The sequence below is a fragment of the Gobius niger genome, assembly GCF_951799975.1.
Source record: "Gobius niger genome assembly, chromosome: 17".
Lineage (NCBI taxonomy): Eukaryota > Metazoa > Chordata > Actinopteri > Gobiiformes > Gobiidae > Gobius > Gobius niger.
This window is the reverse complement of record NC_136868.1, coordinates 29,015,041-29,033,782: the sequence shown is the minus strand read 5'-3', so window position 1 is coordinate 29,033,782 and position 18,742 is coordinate 29,015,041. Positions and strand designations below refer to the sequence as shown.

At 41.1% G+C, this 18,742-nt stretch overlaps 1 protein-coding gene across 1 annotated transcript; it reads right to left on the bottom strand.

Annotated features, from left to right (window-relative positions):
- Positions 1–1,757: 1,757 nt before the first annotated feature.
- mccc1 (methylcrotonyl-CoA carboxylase subunit) lies at positions 1,758–18,110 on the bottom strand. Its single transcript, XM_079575158.1, has 19 exons — positions 17,825–18,110; positions 17,297–17,337; positions 16,877–17,016; positions 16,707–16,802; positions 15,727–15,848; positions 15,408–15,555; positions 14,637–14,758; positions 14,449–14,560; positions 14,271–14,352; positions 13,099–13,226; positions 11,645–11,828; positions 11,416–11,525; positions 11,095–11,311; positions 10,202–10,288; positions 8,217–8,266; positions 6,046–6,183; positions 5,872–5,979; positions 2,489–2,560; positions 1,758–2,132 (listed from the first exon to the last, which is right to left on the bottom strand). The coding sequence occupies exons 1-19, from the start codon at positions 17,878–17,880 to the stop codon at positions 2,004–2,006; spliced, it is 2,142 nt and encodes a 713-aa protein (XP_079431284.1). The 5' UTR covers positions 17,881–18,110; the 3' UTR covers positions 1,758–2,003.
- Positions 18,111–18,742: the final 632 nt, after the last annotated feature.

The following is an 18,742-nucleotide window of genomic DNA, read 5'->3' as shown; positions in this document are numbered from 1 at the left end:
TATTTAACATATGCAGATGGAGAGACATTTTGCACAGGTTGTACTGTAACACTAGCAAGGTGTTTTAAACTACAGGTGCTTCAATAACAAAGCCAGACAGTCAGTGTGGGTCCAACAGCCCTAAGGCAGAGTTTATTTACAAGTAAACACAAATACTAAACATGGTGGAATTGGAACTGTAGTGGTGTGGCCTCGAGCTGGGGTGAGAGGGGTATACTATTAGTGAAAAACAAACACAAGGTTAAACACAAATAAACACCATTTCCATAACAAATCGCCCATATATACATGTGCTACCGCCACCAAAACTACAAATGAAATCACCGCCTAGAGTGAACCCCTGTCCCACCCAGCTGTAGCTAGATTGGGTCCACACCAATTGGGGGGATCTTGTTTAAATGAAATAACCAAGTAAACTAAAACTAACTCAAAACTAAACGGCAACCAGCACTGAGCCTTTAAAACTGGACTGTTAAGACCCAGGAAGCAACGTGTGCACAGGCCGGCTCAGAAAGAGGAAGCAAGCATGTGTAGCTCCTCCCTTTAGAGCCTCATGTGATCACCTGACCACACCTGTCCCTGCCACAGTACAAAGATGCTCTGTCAGTCCAGAGCCAGGACATGGTGTTTATACAAACAGACTGTATAAGCTCATACGATCAGAGTGGACCAGTGGTGTAACCAATGATGTAATGGTCAAAGTAGTCTTACATTGTTGAGATGCAAAGATGAAATGCACAGATACAGCAGATACATAAGGCACCATGGACAAGGGCATCTCTATAGACTAGATGACTGTTTATCCAAAGAACAAATGAAGTTATCTAGAAGGAACAAATGAGGTAATGCTCACTGAATATACAGTAGGTCACTGTATGTAATGGTCAAATGTCCATAAAGAGAGGAATAAACTGTTAATGGTTCATATATATATATATGTCTGTTCTGTTAATCAAAATATGCAGTTCTATTTCCGCCAAAAAAAAAAAAATGGGATGAAATATCAAGTTGCTTATTGTGTTTCAATTTGTATAATTTTGGTACATCGGGCATTTGTGTGTACACAATGCATTCAAAAAAAGAAAATAATTTAACTTTATGGTGCATATGAGGAAAAATAGTTACAGCGATATTTGATCATCTGATCAGTTACAAGGTCACACACAGACAAATATTAACCTTTTCTGCATTAAAAGTTACCCAATTGTAAATGATAAAAATATACCCAATTGTGTCATTTGAACCTTCAATTGACCCAAATATAAGATTATTGAAAGCATAAGTCTTAAGATGAAATGAAATAAATGACCTGTATCTTATGACCTACTGTGTCAAATTTGATCCACATTTTCAACAGTTTTGCTCTAAACTAAGTTGTGAAATATTGTGTGTTGTGTCTAAACATTCCTTTTGAAGAATCAGTAACTATTTGAAAGTTTGCCTTACCTTCAATTTCGATTTGGCAAAAAATGTTACATGAATTGCTGACCCCTGGTGGATGGATCTCTGCATTACAAGTATCTGATTGTATACTGTACATCAGGGCTCAGAAATATAATCCTTATGGCTGGATTGGATTGTGAAATTGTCAACTGAAACAAGATTTTATATGTTTTTATTTATGCATTTATTTACATTTCATTCCAAATTTCACAATAATTGCACAGTGGTGTTGATCTAAAAAACTAAAGAAAGATTGCAGCCATCTTACAAAATCTGACAAAGGACTGAGGAATCTTTACAGTACAAGGAGTGTTTCACACAGATGCCATCGAGTTTTAGTCCTAATTATTAACACTTTATAATAATCCGTCATCAGTAACAGTTGAACGAGTTCATCTCAATCCAGCAAAAACAGTGTCTCCTACAAATTTAGATCAGTTTAGTTTATAAAAAAGGCAGAGAATTAGTTGAGAAAAAACACAAACAAAAGAAAAAGGATAGTAGACATGATATTAAAGACTTTTTCCTTGGCGCTTCCAGTCTCTACAGTTTTAAAGTGTCTATTGTGCTGCTGCTTCTTCCTCCTCCTCCTCCTCCAGCTCCACCAGCGCCGCGTGACGATTGGCCTGAGACCCTTCGCTGAAAAACACCCTCTTTATGACTCCGGACTTGGGCGCTCGGATGGTGTGCTGCGAAACAAAACAGTGGCATCAGTGAAGTCTTGTTTTGAAATATGACGTAGCTGCAATATCATTTGTGTTGGGAGTCGCTTTAGGGTATAACACCACACCACCGTGCGCTCCACTCACTACGTTTTTGTTTGAGCCTAGTCCGACTGACGCTCCTGATTTGATTAAGGTCTGATTTCTCCAGAGAAGTTGGGAGAGACTGCCACCATCTCACTATTGAGGCTACACCAACATATTACTGAGAGAGTAGTAACTTCTGAAGTGCTCAAATACACGCGTCATTTACCACATTATAAAGCTATACCGTGTTATTGCTATTAGCTTCTGGTTAGCACGTTTTAGCTTCCCATACTTACCTCCATCTTCATAGCGATCATGACCATCAGCGGGTCCCCGGCTTCAACAGTATCTCCCGCCTTCACGAAAACCTGTAAATCACACGGCGCATCACTGAAACGTTTCCATTAGAGACCAGAGCTTCACTTCCGATCAGTCCGGCCATCTTTCTCTGGAGAGTTCTGTGTGTGTGTCAGTCTGAGAGCCATTACGGAGCCGTCACTTTGGATTAGGCGGACGGTAACTCAGCAGTGAAGGGACAGGTGCAGCGGAGGAAGTCCTTCTCATTTTAGGATTATGCGAGAACTAAAACCCGACAAAAAAAAAGAGACGAAAAACTAATGAAAAAACTAAACCCGACAAAAAAACGCAGCGACAACACAATCACTTTTGGAAGCCTTGCCGTGACACTGTTGCTCTCCAGTCTAGAAGCTTTTAAATTTTTGTAAAGCCGAAACTGGAGAAAATGCACTCAGTAAAAAAATACACGCCGCCTGAACAGAGGAGATTGTGGTTCCCGTTTAGTTTTTGAGTCGCCTTTCGTGCTACACGTGGATACCAAACATGTAGATAAGTGAATGAATACACAAGGGACCAACAAGAGTCCACCACGATGCTACGCTGAAAAAAACTTTTCTCAACTTTCCCGTTGTACACTGCGTTCCAAATGATTATGCAAATGACATTTTTCTAAGATTTTCTAAATTGTCAACTCAAATGAGAGTCAGCATAATTTTCAAGTCTTTAACTGGTGGAGGATCATTTAAATGTGGTGGAAAAAAATCTCCCAGTGAAAACAGTGTTTTTTTCAAAAATAAATATAGTAAAAACCTCAAAATCCACTGTTCCAAATTATTATGCAACTCATCGTTTCAATACATTTTAAAGCTTGTAATTAACTGAAAATGGTCATTTGTTGAATTTGTAGCATTAGGAGGTCATATTTACTGAAATCAAAAGCTATTTCAAGCAAAAAAATACTAACAGGTCAAGTTATATTTTACCAAAGGAGCCCTTGTGTGATAGCAGCTTCAAAATTCTTAAATCCATTAAAATTGTGAGTTTTTGGACAGTTTCTGCTTGGATTTCTTTGCAGGATGTTAGAATAGCCTCCCAGAGCTGCTGTTTGGATGAAAACTGCCTCCCACCCTCATAGAGGTTTTTTTTGTTGAGGCTCCAAATGTTCTCAACAGGGTTGAGGTCAGGGGAGGAGGGGGTCCACATCATGAGTTTCTCTCCTTTTATGCCCATAGTAGTAGCCTAAAAGTGCCGACCAGCTCTCTCACCATGACTCTGGCCCAAAACATGACTCCGCCCCCTCTTTACTGACATCACAGCCTTGTTGGGACATTGGGGCCATTCACCAACCATCCACTACTCCATTGATCTGACCATCCAGGGCTACACGGCCTCATCAGTGAACAAGACTGTTTGAAAATGAGTCTCATGTATTTCTGAGCCACTGCAGCCGTTTCTGTTCTTCAGCTTCAACTAACAGTTTAGGGGAGGCCCGGATAGAAGGTTTATGCACAACTGCAGCCTCTGGAGGGTCCTACACCTTGATGTTTGGGGGACTCCAGAGGCACCAGCAGCTTAAGATACCTGTATGCTGCTTTGTAGCATCTGTTCTCCTAATCTGATGTGTTTCTCTGGCAGAAACCGTCCATATTGTGCCTTTAGCTGCACAAACCGGAGTGTGATCTGAATCATCCACAAATCTCTAATCAGCATGATGATTACGCCTAATCTTTCATAAAATATCGAAGGTTTTCATACCTAGACCAAGGCATTCAACTATTTCACACTTTTCATCAGCAGAAAGTCCCTTTTTCTTTCCCATATTGCTTGAAAATGATGATCTGCATAATAAAGTGGAACACCCTTTTTCAGTAGTTTTTCCCTTAACTGGGCTTAACCTGAAAACTAATCATCCCAGGTCTCTGAGATTAATGTCAGTGATTCATAGAGCCCCAAGACACGATACCATCCATGAGTTTCATTATTATTGTTTTTTTTTAAACCTTTTTGACACAAAAATACAATTTGCATAATAATTTGGAACGCAGTGTAGTTTAACCTCTTGTCTCTCGCCTTAACCGAGCCCATTTTCTCCAGTTCAGCTTTACCCAAATCTAAAAGTTGTGCACATAACATTAAACTATAGCCTTATTCTTAATACCTAGCTCTTAGGCCTGGGGCGGTAACCGGATTACCGACATACCGCGGTCACGTGAGCACACCGCGGGTCTGAGTGCCTCACCGTCATCACCGTCAAAAAAAAAAAAAAAAAAAAATGCCTTTAAGTAAACGAAATTTAACCAGAAAAGGAACTAATAATAAACCTGAACATGTGTCTCAATGAAAAAACTAACAAAAGTCTCAAAAAGGACCAGCCACAGGTGAAAATAAAATGAAAAAGCAGCCGCCCTGAGCAGGTGAGGTGCAGCAGTCACACATCAGGCCTACGTGAGCGCGGAGTGTGTGGGTGACGAGATACAGCTCCATATGCACATGAGCAGGAGCATTTACTTAAAGCTTAGACTGTTCCTGTTCAATAGGCGGCCCGAGGGCAAACATTTAAATCTGATCCGCGTCTTATTTTCCATAAAAAGAAATGTTTTGGCATTATCCGCGGCGCATTCGCTCCACTTTGCGTAGCTGTGTTTATGCGGCTCCGCTACATCACCTCAGAGCGGCTGAAATGAAAACACGGCTGCCAACTTTTCACCAAACTATGGAGTGAGACTTTGGTCGGTCCCGAGCTGGGGGCCCTTTTCATGGCGATACTGTCTCGTCATTGTATTAAATTCTAAGCCAAAAACAAGTCTACGTTTGACATGACTGAGCACATCAGGAGCTGCATATGGATCAGAGGGGGTTTGGCACCGCCCCACATGACCATCAGAACCTACTGAAAGTGGGAGGGCACTCTGAAGGCGGGGGTTGGGGGGTCCTCCCCCAAGAATTTTTTTTTTAGAATTCAGATATGATTTCCTGCAATCTGGTGCATTTTAGATCGTAATTAATAATTGTATCCGGTCTATTTACTGGTGTTAAAGAATTATATTTCTGGGCCCCTTTCAAAACACCAGGTCTGGCAGGAGAACAGCAGCTCAGGTGCTTGGATAGCCCCCCTCCCCTGTTCAAACGTGTCCCCCACCTTCGAAACGCTTCTGACGCCAGTGAGCGGTATATTGCAAAACCGTGGGAATTTGTTGATTACCGCCCGCGGTAAGAAAAAATCCAAACCGGCACAGCCCTACTAGCTCTACATTTTCGCCCTAACCAGTTTAACAATTACATTTAGGCTATTACAAGTCCACACTGTGTCTTATTGGTTTGCTCACCAGACTGATGCTTACTGTACTGTAAAAACAGCCCCTTCTCTGTCCCCTTTACTGACCTTCTCGATCGTCCCAGTCATGGGCGCCACCGCTCCTCCTTGGGCCCCCGAGCCGCTCACCCCAGCCAGGTACTTGGGCACGGGCACGGACACCTCGGCACTGCCCTCCTGGAACACACGGAGGTTAAACACCTTGGGTCTGACTGAGAGGGGCGTGTTTGTGTCGGGCGTTACCATGGTGAAAAGGTGCACGGTGTTGTCCAGTATGACGATCTTGGGCCGTGACTTGACACCGTTCACCGAGCAATGGAGGAAGGAAGCTCCGCCCTCGGACTCCACCTCCCCGGTCACATGGTACAGCTCTTCACCGATCTGCAGACAGGAAGCAAATACTGTGTGTGGACTTGGCCAATGTTCAACTTAAGCTCTGTTTCTGGTGTCATTGGTGTGACTGGTTTACCTGTACATCCATATGCACCTATAGAGATCTGACAATGTAACAGAGCTATAAGCATCAAGCTCAGCCGAAACACGGACAACACGACTTTGATTTCATGATTTCAGCAACGTTTTGATCACTAGCAGCAGTTATAGATATTCATAGACAGAAAAATAATTGTGTTTTTTAGATGCATCGTCATTTACAGTGAATCTATACAGCATCGGGATTTAATGATTAGCAAACCTTTTACATGGGCTTTTCTAGCTATTGAAGTGAAAAAAAAAAAAAAGAGTCACATTTCTACCTGCTTTAGGTACTCAAAGCGCTTTACATCGAGGAACCAGTCCCCCATTAACTCTCTAATTCATGCACCAGTGTACGCAGACACTGTAGTGTAGTAATAGAGAGCCAAACTCTTAAATTGATTAATTAATTAAAACTTTAGGATAAAAATTTATATATAAAAAAAACAATTATTTTAAAATGGCGTGAAATACAAATTACTGCTTCATCCTTGAGTTCTGTACCTTTTAAAGCAGAACTAAGTAACTCTTGCCCCCAGAGGCCATAAGCGCCACTGCAGGTGTTGTAGCATGTTGCGTATTTGATTCATTAATTGTACGTGAGAGTAAATACTACGCTGACAGAAAAGACAAAGGGACAGAGGGATATTGTACATCCAATTACACAATGGAAATTATTTTTTTCACTCTAACCTGGCTGTAAATACTGTGAGTGGCGCTAGCCTGCAATAGCACTAGCCCGCCATTAGCCTTTTAGCTTCTTCTTCGTGATTCCATTAGTGTGTATTGGGGCCTCCAACACGGAGGCAGGAAAGTTGCAATTGTGACACCAGGGGGAGATGAAAGAGCCCCCAATCATCCCATTAACACTTGTATTACCCCCAGAGGGAATACGGAAAGGATTTATTAAGGTAAATAAGTTACATTGTACCGCTTTAACAATTATGAACAGCTCTTCTAATACTCTGCGCTCCTTTAGAGCTGTGTGATGTTAAACCAAAAATGTACCATTTATTTGGACATTTGAGATTCATGCATTTAAATATAATGTTTATTATTTTTTAACATGGATGACTATGGAAGATGAATTGAGCGAGCAAAAGGTATTTAATAATAAATACTGGCAGGAAAGTCATTTTCTAAATAACTGGCAGCCCCCGTAAGATAAAGAGTGTTATGAGTCGAAATTAAAGACTTAAGGTACGCAAGACAACAAAGTTTGTGTAATTTCCTTCTCGAGTTCGGTTCCATCTGTATCGACAAACACATCCTAATATTAGATCTGTTCTTCGAGAAATTGAAATGGGAATTTTACTTTTGCAGCTAGAGCGGGTTTCAAGTTTGGCGGAACTGTTGAGTGGACTTAAAAACATACCTCCGGTTGGCTCAGCGTTGATATTGTATGTTATAATGCGGGCCAAGTCAATAGGCGGCCCGCGGGCCAGTTTCGGCCCGCCAAACAATTCAATCTGGCCCGTACCTCATTTCCAATAAAAATATATATTATTTGGCATTATCCACGGTGCGTTTGTGCCAGAATCGCACTGCTTTGAGAACATCATCTCCTATAGCGTGCCATCTCTATAGGAGCGCGTCTTTCACTGAGGTTTTTCATAAAGCGCGAGGAACAGCGGCTCAGGTGTTTCCATTTACAGCGTGATTAGCAGCTTCATGGTGTCGCGATGAACACACTTTGGTACAGAAAGGCCAAGAAACAATCCAATGTCGAAAAATGGGCTTTAAAAATGTGGATGACAGTTTTGGGGGTTTTAACTATGACACAATATAACCAGGAAGTACAGATCGGCGCCCCACAGCAGAAGAAGAAAAAAGGATCAAAGTGAACCGGATGAATAAAATGACTTGATTTTCCACATTTTGTTTCATTTTAAAGTCACCTTTAGGATCAGTTTAGCAAAATAACTCTTTGTCTCCCTCACCTGCATCGTGTAGCTGCCGTCTTTACTGTACCTGACCGTCACATCCACTTCTGCGGAGAGATCAGAGCGTTACAGCAGAAAGGGAGAGATCAGAGGAGGCATTAGGAGCATCAGCAGCAGATGTAGCTTTATTTTGGGCCTTGCAATAAGAAAAAGAGCATTATGTACAAAAGGTCATAATAGCACAGCCAGTGATTCATTATTAACAGTCAACGCTCTGAGAGGGGAGCCAAGGAACTGCCACTGAGGAAGGTTATCCAAGACCACTTATTATCATACATGTTTGAATAAGTCCTGACAAGAGAAACATGCAAAGCTCCCACTGGTCAGAGTGTCGTGTTCTGAGGGAGTGATTTAACCAATAGCTGCAGATCCATCACTTGATTCAATGTACTTTTTGAAGTGATGGACACACCAGATTTCGCCGTTACAGCTCTGACTTTTGAAGCAAACGGAGTCGAGAAGTGATGAAATACACAGTAAACTCATCAAAAAAATATTTCCCAGATCATATGTGCAGGACTGCTCAGTGCTTAAACTTTGATGTGCCCATGTTGCAGCAGTATTCAGGATAACTGGGTCTTTGAGTGCAACTCTGCCAGCTAAAACATGTCCAGACTGTGCCTGCTCTTAATTAGAAAACTCACTCTAGGACAGATGTGTCCAGACTTATTTCAACCAGGGCAACCGCATATTGGAGACTATTTCAATTCAATTCAACTAACTTTAATTATCCCCAGGGCAGAAGTAGCTTAGAACATTCATTCACTGCTGTACAGAGTGTAAGAGCTGGATAGCTCTGGGCTCTTCTCTTTATTACAGGCTGGGACGCGGAGCCTGGATCCACAGGGCAGCCATTCAAACTCCTTATTTTATTATTGTCATTTTTGATTGCCATCGACTATTTGTTTGTGCTATTGTGTACTATTGTTTGGTGGATGTGTTTGAAGCAGCATCAGGGCGAATTTCTCCATTGAGGGACAAAACTATGTGGCGATGTGCGCCTTGTTTTAAAAAGGAGCCTGAGGGCCTCCAAAAATGTGTGAGGGCCATATTTTCCCCCTGGGCCGCACTTTGAAATCATGCATGTCCTAGAGCAGCGGTGCCCAGACTAGTAACCTATAAGTTAGTTTGAACCTACATGAACCTATTCATGTCAGAATATGTTGGCTGTTTATCCATTGTAATGACAACAGGAATTAAAGTGAGTGTTGAAGTTTAAATGTTGTACAAATTTAACACCTACACCTGCACCTACACCTACACCTACACCTACACCTATACATATACATATACATATACATATACATATACATATACATATACATATACATATACATATATGCATGTAATTGACAGCCTGGGTCTGAAATTTGACAATTATGTAAGTAATATTAAATAATAATATTTTTTGTCAGACACTAATCAGAATCCCCGGTGCCATCACTTTGAACCCGACAGGCCGGTTCACCGCAAAAGCTCGTCTCATTGGTCAATCAGGAGGGGAGAAGCTTAATTCTTTACCCTCACATTTCACTCTCACTCTCTCCTCACTTTGCAATCTTACAGACTCTCACTTTAATACAGCCAGCAGCAAAACAGAGAAAGCTCCAGTCACACAGGCACAGTGCACCCACTGCTGGGACTGCCGTAAACAGGAAAAAACGGCCATCATTCTCAATTGTTATACACCTTTCCTATAAGAATTATAGACAGAGGCGGATTTATTTAGATGGAAACACAGTTAATGATAGCGCAGTGTGAATTATCAGAAGAAGCAGATAGCTTTAGTTATATCCTAGTTGAATTAAGATGAAATCGACATTTGGCAGATCACCCACTCTTACAGGTTTGTTCTAGTCAATTTTCCTAACAAAACTCCAAAGTTCCTTGATCTTCACATTATTTCTGTGGCTTGATTCAGCTTCTATGGTTAAAGCTGCACTACACAGAACAAAAATCTATATCAATGACCAAACACTTACTTTTGTCGCCCAGCTGCAGGGTCATGTTCCTGCTCAGGTCTATGTTGACTCTGAATCCGCTGCTACATCCAAACGGAGAGAACGGGTCTGAAAACAAAACATTGACCCACGATCAGCAACTTTATGATTACTACCACAAACACAAACGCAACTGAAACCAACAAAGCTCTCCTGTGTGTTCTATTCCTCCATTGGACATATTGTGATATTGTGATTTAAACAGAGGCCGTGGGAACCCAGGGTCCTACACTGACCCCTGGTGGAGAGTTTATGCATTGCAGGCAATAATAAATGAATAGGAAATCAGCACAGAAAAGGTTTTTGGGGCTTAAACGGTTTTCATGTCTTTGTTAAAATATCTAGTGCTTGATTGCCGTTTTACTTTATTTATTTTGAATAATTTCATAGCACTTTGTAAATATATCTTCAGGTACGTATATTGTATTTCGATATCTTCCACTTTGAGAATGAAATGATTTAAGTAGTAGTACCTGTTATGTAGAACTGATTGATGACGTTTTCACTTATATATTTGGAATCAGAATCAGTGGTTTTACACAAAGGGGGTCAATTACCATGTGCAAAACGAGAACGATATTGAACGATACGTCGATATATAGTAATTATCGTGAAATGGTACATTCATTGTAGTACACACAACTGTCCAAGTAAACACATGGATGGTCATGTGATTCAATGCATTTCTCAAAATAGCTATTGTTGTAGTTTAAATTGTACAGTTATCGCAATGGCGTCAGAATATCTACTTATTATTTTGCTCCAACTAATACTAAGAAAAGCTCTCTAAAGTAGTTTGAAAAGCCTGAGTACGGTGTAAACATGGTCTTATCGCTCCTCCCCTCTGACTGCGCAGGGCTGAGGTTAATTGTTACCATTTGAAGTCTGGGTGAAGCTGTGCGTGCTGTTCCTCTCCCGCAGCACCAGTCCCAGGACGGCCTGACACAGGGTGGCCCCGGACGGAGCGCTCGGGGCGGGGAACAGGTCGGCGTAATGCTGGGGGATGAAACTGGTGGTCACGTTCCCGGCCTCGAACTCCGGGTGGGACGAGAGGCTCAGCAAGAAGTCGATGTTAGTGTTCAGGCCCACGATCTGCACGGGGGGGGCAAAACAAGACTGCTGCCTCAAAATGCTCATCGATCAACAGTTCCTCAAAAAAAACCTAAAGGGTAAAGTTCTGTTGTGTCTGCGCTCACGTTGTATTGGCGTAAGCAGTATCGGAGTTTCTTTAAAGCAGCTGCCCGGTCCTCCCCCCACACCACCAGCTTAGCGATCATCGGGTCGTAGTGAGCCGACACTTCGTCTCCTGAAACAAGAGAGAAGAAAAACGTAAAGAAGAATTGAACTGCATATTTAGACGAGCCAAAACAAATAGTACTAGAAGTAGAACAATGGTGAATTCCAGTACGACTTGTTCTCCAGTACCTTCCCTGACGCCGGTCTCGATGCGCGTGCTCTCGTCGGCCTCGGGAGTGGACAGGTGCAGCAGGGGTCCCGCTCCAGGCAGGAAGTCATTGTTTGGGTCTTCAGCGTAAATCCTGGCCTCGAATGAGTGGCCCTGAAGAATGATGTCCTCCTGGAGGAGAGGGAGTCGCTCGCCTGCTGCCACCTACAGGACATCGGTGGAAGAGGTGTCAAGGTTTGTGGAAAACAAAACATTAACATTTATAACCAGTCGCGTTTTCCTATTCATATTGATGTGCACTATCAAGCAACCTGGCGCTTGGGACAGTTGAATTCACTGGATATTGCACTGTGGCTGCAAAGATTGGCTTAAACAAGTATTAATTGGCTATTTTGGTCAGCAACATTAAGTGGAAGAAGCCGAACCTCTTTAAGTGAGTCTCGACCCTTTCAGAGGGTTAGGGTAAACAATAAATCTACAGTAAAAGTACCATAACACCTCAGGAATCTGTTCAAGTTCTGAGTGTGTAGTGGTTTTGATTATGATTTCCAACGTTTTGAGTTTATGATAAAGCATTGATAAATCCTTAACAATACCCATCCTTAATTTGATAATTCTAAGTGTTTTATGAGGTTAAAGGGATATTTCAGGATTTTTGACATAGGGCCTAATTTCCTAGTTATCCAGAATGTTTGATGATTTCTGGATATATATATTTTTTAATTCATGCAGTCCTTATATTTGAAGAGTTTAGTGGTGCTAGGCTAGTGCTAGGCTAGTACATGTCTATGGTAACTAGTAGCCTGCATTAAAAACAGTCTGACCCAAGCTCAGAAGCTGAAAATATAACCATTTTGCATTTAAAAGAACGTATATATGAGCAGCATCAGCTTCCTGGTTGTTACCTACGCAGCGGCGGAGTGATCTGCCCGGTTACCGGATCTACAGTACTTTGTTTACCTGTGGCCGGCATTTCTACACGTGGAAGCACAAAGGAGCTTTCTACAAATCACGTTTGGAGGACTTGAAGAGGTTTTTAATGCAAGCTACTGGTTACCATAGACATGCGCCAGCCCAACACTAGCCTAGCACCACTAAACTCTTCAAATGGAGGGACTGCATGAACTAAAAAAAAAGAAAAAAAAATCCTGAAATATCACTTTAAATGCTCTCCTGTGGGTTGCATCTTATGAGCTGTATTTAAGTCAAAATGGCACTAGAACACAGTACATTTTGTAATTTTACTAGTTGGTGATGGTCTATTTAGATGTCTTTTCTGACCTTAATTTGATTCAAACATAATATTAAAAAATGATCTTGAAGTTGCATTTTTATGTCATCACTCGTTGACTAGAACAGTCCTTCATAGTAACTTTCCTCAAACACCCTTTTGTCTGCACTAACACATGATCTGTGCCGAGCGTCACAGTCCAGCAGACAAATGAACACAGCGCTGTAATCAAGTGTTTCTCACCCTGAGCTGCCACTCCACCAGGTCGGTCCCAGTGATCATCTCGGACACTGGGTGCTCCACCTGCAGCCTTGTGTTCATCTCCATGAAGTAGAAGTTATGCTGAGCGTCCATGATGAACTCCACTGTTCCTGAACACATCACAGCACAACACAGTACATTTAGGGGTATCATGCTTTTACAGAAAGAGCATGTGTTGGTTAGAACATGTTTGTATTGTTTTTGTTTTTTTTAGGCTGTGAAAAAAAAGGTTTAGGGGAAAAAAGTGGGCGTGTCAGGTAGAAATTATGACATCTTTTTTTAATGGAAAAAGGGTTACCTGCTGTAACTCATCAGTAGTTTATCCAAAATGTATGACATTTTAAGAATTAGAATTTAACACATTGTGGAAAATCTTGTAAAATTTGACAGTTATGATGAAATGAAAATATTCTATTCATTGCCAAATTTAAAGTGGACATATACGAGGCTTAATGATAGACTTCAAAACAAAATGTTTTAATCATTTGAAGTCATGTCTGGTGGAGACTTTGACTGGGGCTCCTCCTGCTGGCAGATGTAGGAATAAATAATAATCCTTTCGATTTATGGCGTGGTTTACAGCTTCAGCATGATTATAAACGCAGCAGAGCGGCTCAGAACAAATATTATGATGTTGGATTGTTAAGACCCGAAATTCATTTTCAAAACCCACAATGATGCAATAGTATCCAGGAAGTACAGAACGAAGCAGTGACACCATAGAAGTAGAAACAGCTAAATGTAACAGGATTACCTGAAACCGCATGAATGTAATGAAATGTGTTTCAAATCGCCTCTGTCTGTTTAAGTCGTCTACTCTTCATGAACGGCCAAAAATACAACTCCAAGTATGTTTTTGATGAAGGAACATCATGGTAACATAGTAAGAAGCTTGATGTCGATATTGCTATTGCTCATCAAGGCTTTCTGTTAGAAATGTCAAAACATCCAGTATAAACAATGCTCCATCAACAGACATTAACAAATGTTAAAGAAGCTTACGTCTGTTTTCCTTAAACAAACAAAAGTATGTAGAATGGGAGCTTGGAAGTGCTCAATGCTTCCCAAGGTATTTTATGTGGGAACCAACACGAGTTATTCATGGCATATTCCTTATCCGTCTGGCTGGTAAATAGAGAATGCTCGTGTCTCACCTGCTCCCACATAGTCAACAGCTTTGGCGGCTCGAACAGCTGCTTCCCCGAGCTTCCTCCGCACCTCTGCGCTGATACCGGGCTGAAAGAACAGACAGCAACACATTAATATCCATCGATTGCTCCGTGTCGATGATTTCCTGAGCAGAGATGCATTTTCACCAAACGCCTTTCTCACCCCGGGAGCTTCCTCTATGATTTTCTGGTGCCTCCTCTGCACACTACAGTCCCGTTCAAACAGATAAACCGCATTGCCGTGCATGTCCCCAAACACTTGCACCTCCACGTGTCTGACAAAGACAAATAAATATTAGTCGTATTTTTTCCTTATAGGAGATTTGGCGAATTAAAGGTGGGTCTTGGCACCTGGGATCTTCAACAAATTTCTCCACCAGCATAACATCGTCATTGAAAGACTTTGTAGCTTCTCGTCTCGCCGATTCCAACTGCTCCATGAAATCTTTTTCAGAGCGAGCAATACGCATCCCCTGATTGATAAATACAGGAGAGAGTATTAGATCAGGTCAAATATATGACTGAGGACACGCTTAAATAGGACATATCATGCAGAATTCAGACTTAATCTTTTGGCTACCACACGCTGATATTTCTATATAAGAGAAGACAGTAAGGAGTGAGACTGGTTTGGTCAAGGTTTTTAATTGGCCTGGAGCGTCCTCTGCAGGCAGCAGCGGGAATGACATGTTAAAAAACAAATGAAAACAGCTTGATGGATTATGCACTTTAAAAATGTGGAGGACAGTTTTGTGCTTCATCTGTAACGCAATGAAATCCAGGATATACAGATCGGACGCTTCAGCTGTAGAAGAAGAGGCGACTGAACTCAAAACTGTGTATAAAGCAACATTTTTGACAAGGAAATATCAAACCAAGATAAAAAAATTAAAAAAGGCATTGTCTGTGTGATATGTCTACTTTGCATTATAAAAAAGTTTTGTATTAGTGCATATTTGACCTCGATGATGACTGATGAGCCACTGAGTCACAAAAAGGTCAGTTACGCACAGATATCAAGTTTGCTTTTTCACATGAAAAGTTCCATAATGCACCGTTAAATATTGCCTTTAACTAGTTTAAACCTTTGCAAAAATAAATAAGTAAATATCAAAAACTCACCTTCCCCCCTCCTCCTCTGACAGCTTTGATCATGACAGGATATCCAATCTTCGCCGCCTCAGCCTGGAGTCTCTCGTTTGATTGGTCGTCCCCATGGTAACCTCCAATGATTGGCACGCCGGCAGCCGACATGATGTGCTTGGATGTGCTGAAGAGATAAATTGCCCCCCCCAAAAAAATGTCACACTTTAAAAACATGAATAAGTAAAAAATGTGGAGAAGAAACAACAACTTTGGTAACTTTAATTGTTGTGCCCTTATATCTTTTAGAGTGTAGCATGTAATGATTTCAAATGTAACCTGAACAAACATAATGTACCTCTTAATGCCCATGTCTCTAATGGCAGAAGATGGTGGCCCGATAAAGATGATGCCGGCCTCTTTACACGCTTCTGCAAACTCCGTGTTTTCAGACAGGAAGCCATAACCGGGGTGCACCGCCTACGAAACAAAGAACGAGATATAATAGAGCAGTTCATCCTACACATTAAAAGTAAGGTAGGTATTTTTTTATGTATAATTTATAAACATGATTCATCTGCAGTATGTCTATGGCTATGACATAAACATGTTCAAGTCATCATGGATTTATTCATAATTACAAAAACATTATACAGTATGATTTTTTTTTTAACATTTTTTTGTTTGCGTTTTCAAGGCAATTATAAGATCTAAGAGCTAAATGAGAATCACACTTAGGGTTTCCAGATCATAAGGCTTAAACAAGTTTGGAAAGTTAACATAAAAGGAGTTTCTCCTACGTCTACAATCCCAGAACCAGTCCCCGATCACATCCGAGGTAGTGCTGGTGGAGGCCAGTTCAAGTCCAGTGACTAAATTCAAGATGTTCGTCTTCAAATGAGGAATGGCTTATAGTAAAACCTATGCCTGTGTCCTCATCTGCAGCATAAAGGAACAGGCCACTCTTTTGCCATTCTGAGAAATGTTCTTACCTGAGCTTAGAGGGGTTGATACATACATGTCTGGTCTTTGTGCGTGCCTTGGTAGCATCAACTCGTCTAAGCTCAGGTAAGAACATATCTCACTTTGGAAAAACGGTGGCCTGTACCTTTAAGGCAACCAAAACTCAGCTGTAATGTGTTTAATTATCAATGCTTTACTTACTGCACCCCAACAATACATTTTGAAATGCAAAAGAAGTCAAGCAATAGTAATGAACCACATTAACACCTTCCTGGTTTTCACAGCTCATGTAGACAGTTTGTGTGGTACTCCTCATATGTGAATAACCAAAAATTCTCCTCCAGATCGATGGATATGAATTCGATTAGGACTCACATGTGACCCAGACTTCTTTGCTACCTCCAAAACCTTTTCCATTGAAAGGTAGCTCTGCTGAGACGCTGCCGGGCCAATGTGATATGCTTCATCGGCCTACAATCCCAAAACAACGCGATTAGTCGTCTTAAAACATTGGGTGAACATGACAGGAACGCTATTCCCCTCACCATAGCCACGTGCATGGAGTGCCTGTCTGCGTCGCTGTAAACCGCCACTGAGCGCACTCCCATCTTTTTAGCCGTTCTCATCACACGACACGCAATCTCTCCTCTGTTGGCGATCAGGACCTTCTCTATCCTCGCCACACCTGCAGATGGAAACATGTGTGTGTTAATGGTACGACTCATCATTTAAGCCAAGTTTGTGGTTGAACATATTGTGTTGGGGCAAGAGAATATAAGAAAAAAGTGCAAAAGGCCGTGCTAAAACACAAGGATGTCAATGGATGTGAACATTTCTTGTGCCCAACATATTTTAATATGTTCAATTGGTACAGTATACAGTACACACAGGCTCTCTGTTGTTTACACATTTCAGGACATGTGAAAAACTAACCATCAAAGTGACACTGATTGTCATGCACTCACCTGAAGCCAGCCTCACGCCTCTTTTGGTCCATGACAGTTTCCTGAGGACAACACTTCACAGATCAAACTACTGCGCATGTTTGTTTGGGTCATGAAGGGCAGAGCTAATGCTACTGATCTGCCCATTTAATATAAGACTACCATAATAATGTTGTAGCAAATAATCAGCATAATCCTTAACATGTAGGACATGTTTTTGCTTATTCTAAACAGGTCCTTGTTGCAACTAGAAACAAGAAACATCTATGCTAGCTTAACCTTGTCATGTTATTGTTAGCCACAGAGCCTTTCAAACTCGGAAACACTTCAGTACTACGTAGCTATAAACATATACACACTATAAGAATTATCGGTTTAATGAAGACCTATTTTCCAAGGCCATTTAGAGCTCAACTTAGGATAAATATTGGAAGCTTAGCAGTGTGCTAACATGGAGGCGTCTGTTCACTCGTTAATGAAACAGAAAAAACAAAGTTATTATACACGAAGCTAATAATATGCTTGCAGCAAATAATGCCATATACTCACTGTGTGAATATCCTGAAGCCTTGCATCGTTGGGAAGCTAAGGATAACTGCTGCCATAGTTAGCTTCGTGGCTAAGTGCTGCCAGCCACACTGACAGCCCAAACCAAAACAGAAGCAACAGCTAAGCTAAGGGTCGTTTTTATATCAGTTCTGACACCGAAACTATGAAATTAATGCTTTGAAATGGCTGCACGTGTAGAAGTAATGACAATGTTTTTAATGTTATTATTTTAATTAAGGGAAGGTAGTAAAGGTTATAAAGTTATGCCGTGATCATCCTGGGGACCCGTAGTTCATGTAGCCAATGGGAGAGCAGAGTCACGGAGGTGGGTAAAGCTGCGTTTATGCACAGCGGTCACTAGAGGGCGATGTTCTGCTATAATTGTGCACTGAATAAAAACCGTGGCTCCAGTCCCACGTGAAAGCATGAACGTGAATAGTTTTTCTTTTTGATACCTTAGCAATATAATTCATTACCATGTAATTGGATTTTAGTTGTGGAAATCAAAGTTTTGTCCTTCAGTACATTGTAGAAATGTAAATGTAACAGGCTGGGTGTTGTTTACATTTCTGTGTCAGTTTTGCTCCTTGAAAGTTGTCAAATATCACATTTCATAATTATGAGAATGAGTTGAATCACAACTAACAATTAAAAACTCCCCTGTCATTGTTTGTAAATAGAATCTAGTATAGAGCCTTGAAAGCAGCTCCAAGAGTGGACAAGCTTAGACTAACAGAAAATAAATCACATTTCCCAAGTAGGCTTGAAGAATTTAATAATCATCAAACTTTGGAATACCACATTTCGTTAACAATTTATTAATTTCTCAATTACAAATATTGATTACTGTAACTACAACATATGATCATCCAGCCACGAACAGAGACGTAGCAAAAATATATGAGCAATGTTGCTATG

Coding starts and splice junctions, on each gene's coding strand:
- mccc1 (XM_079575158.1), bottom strand. CDS start 17,880: ATGGCAGCAGTTATCCTTAGCTTCCCAACGATGCAAGGCTTCAGGATA. Junction 17,338..17,824: donor GGCTTCAGGATATTCACACA/GTGAGTATATGG, acceptor TGTTGTCCTCAG/GAAACTGTCATGGACCAAAA. Junction 16,803..16,876: donor ACTCCATGCACGTGGCTATG/GTGAGGGGAATA, acceptor TTGGGATTGTAG/GCCGATGAAGCATATCACAT.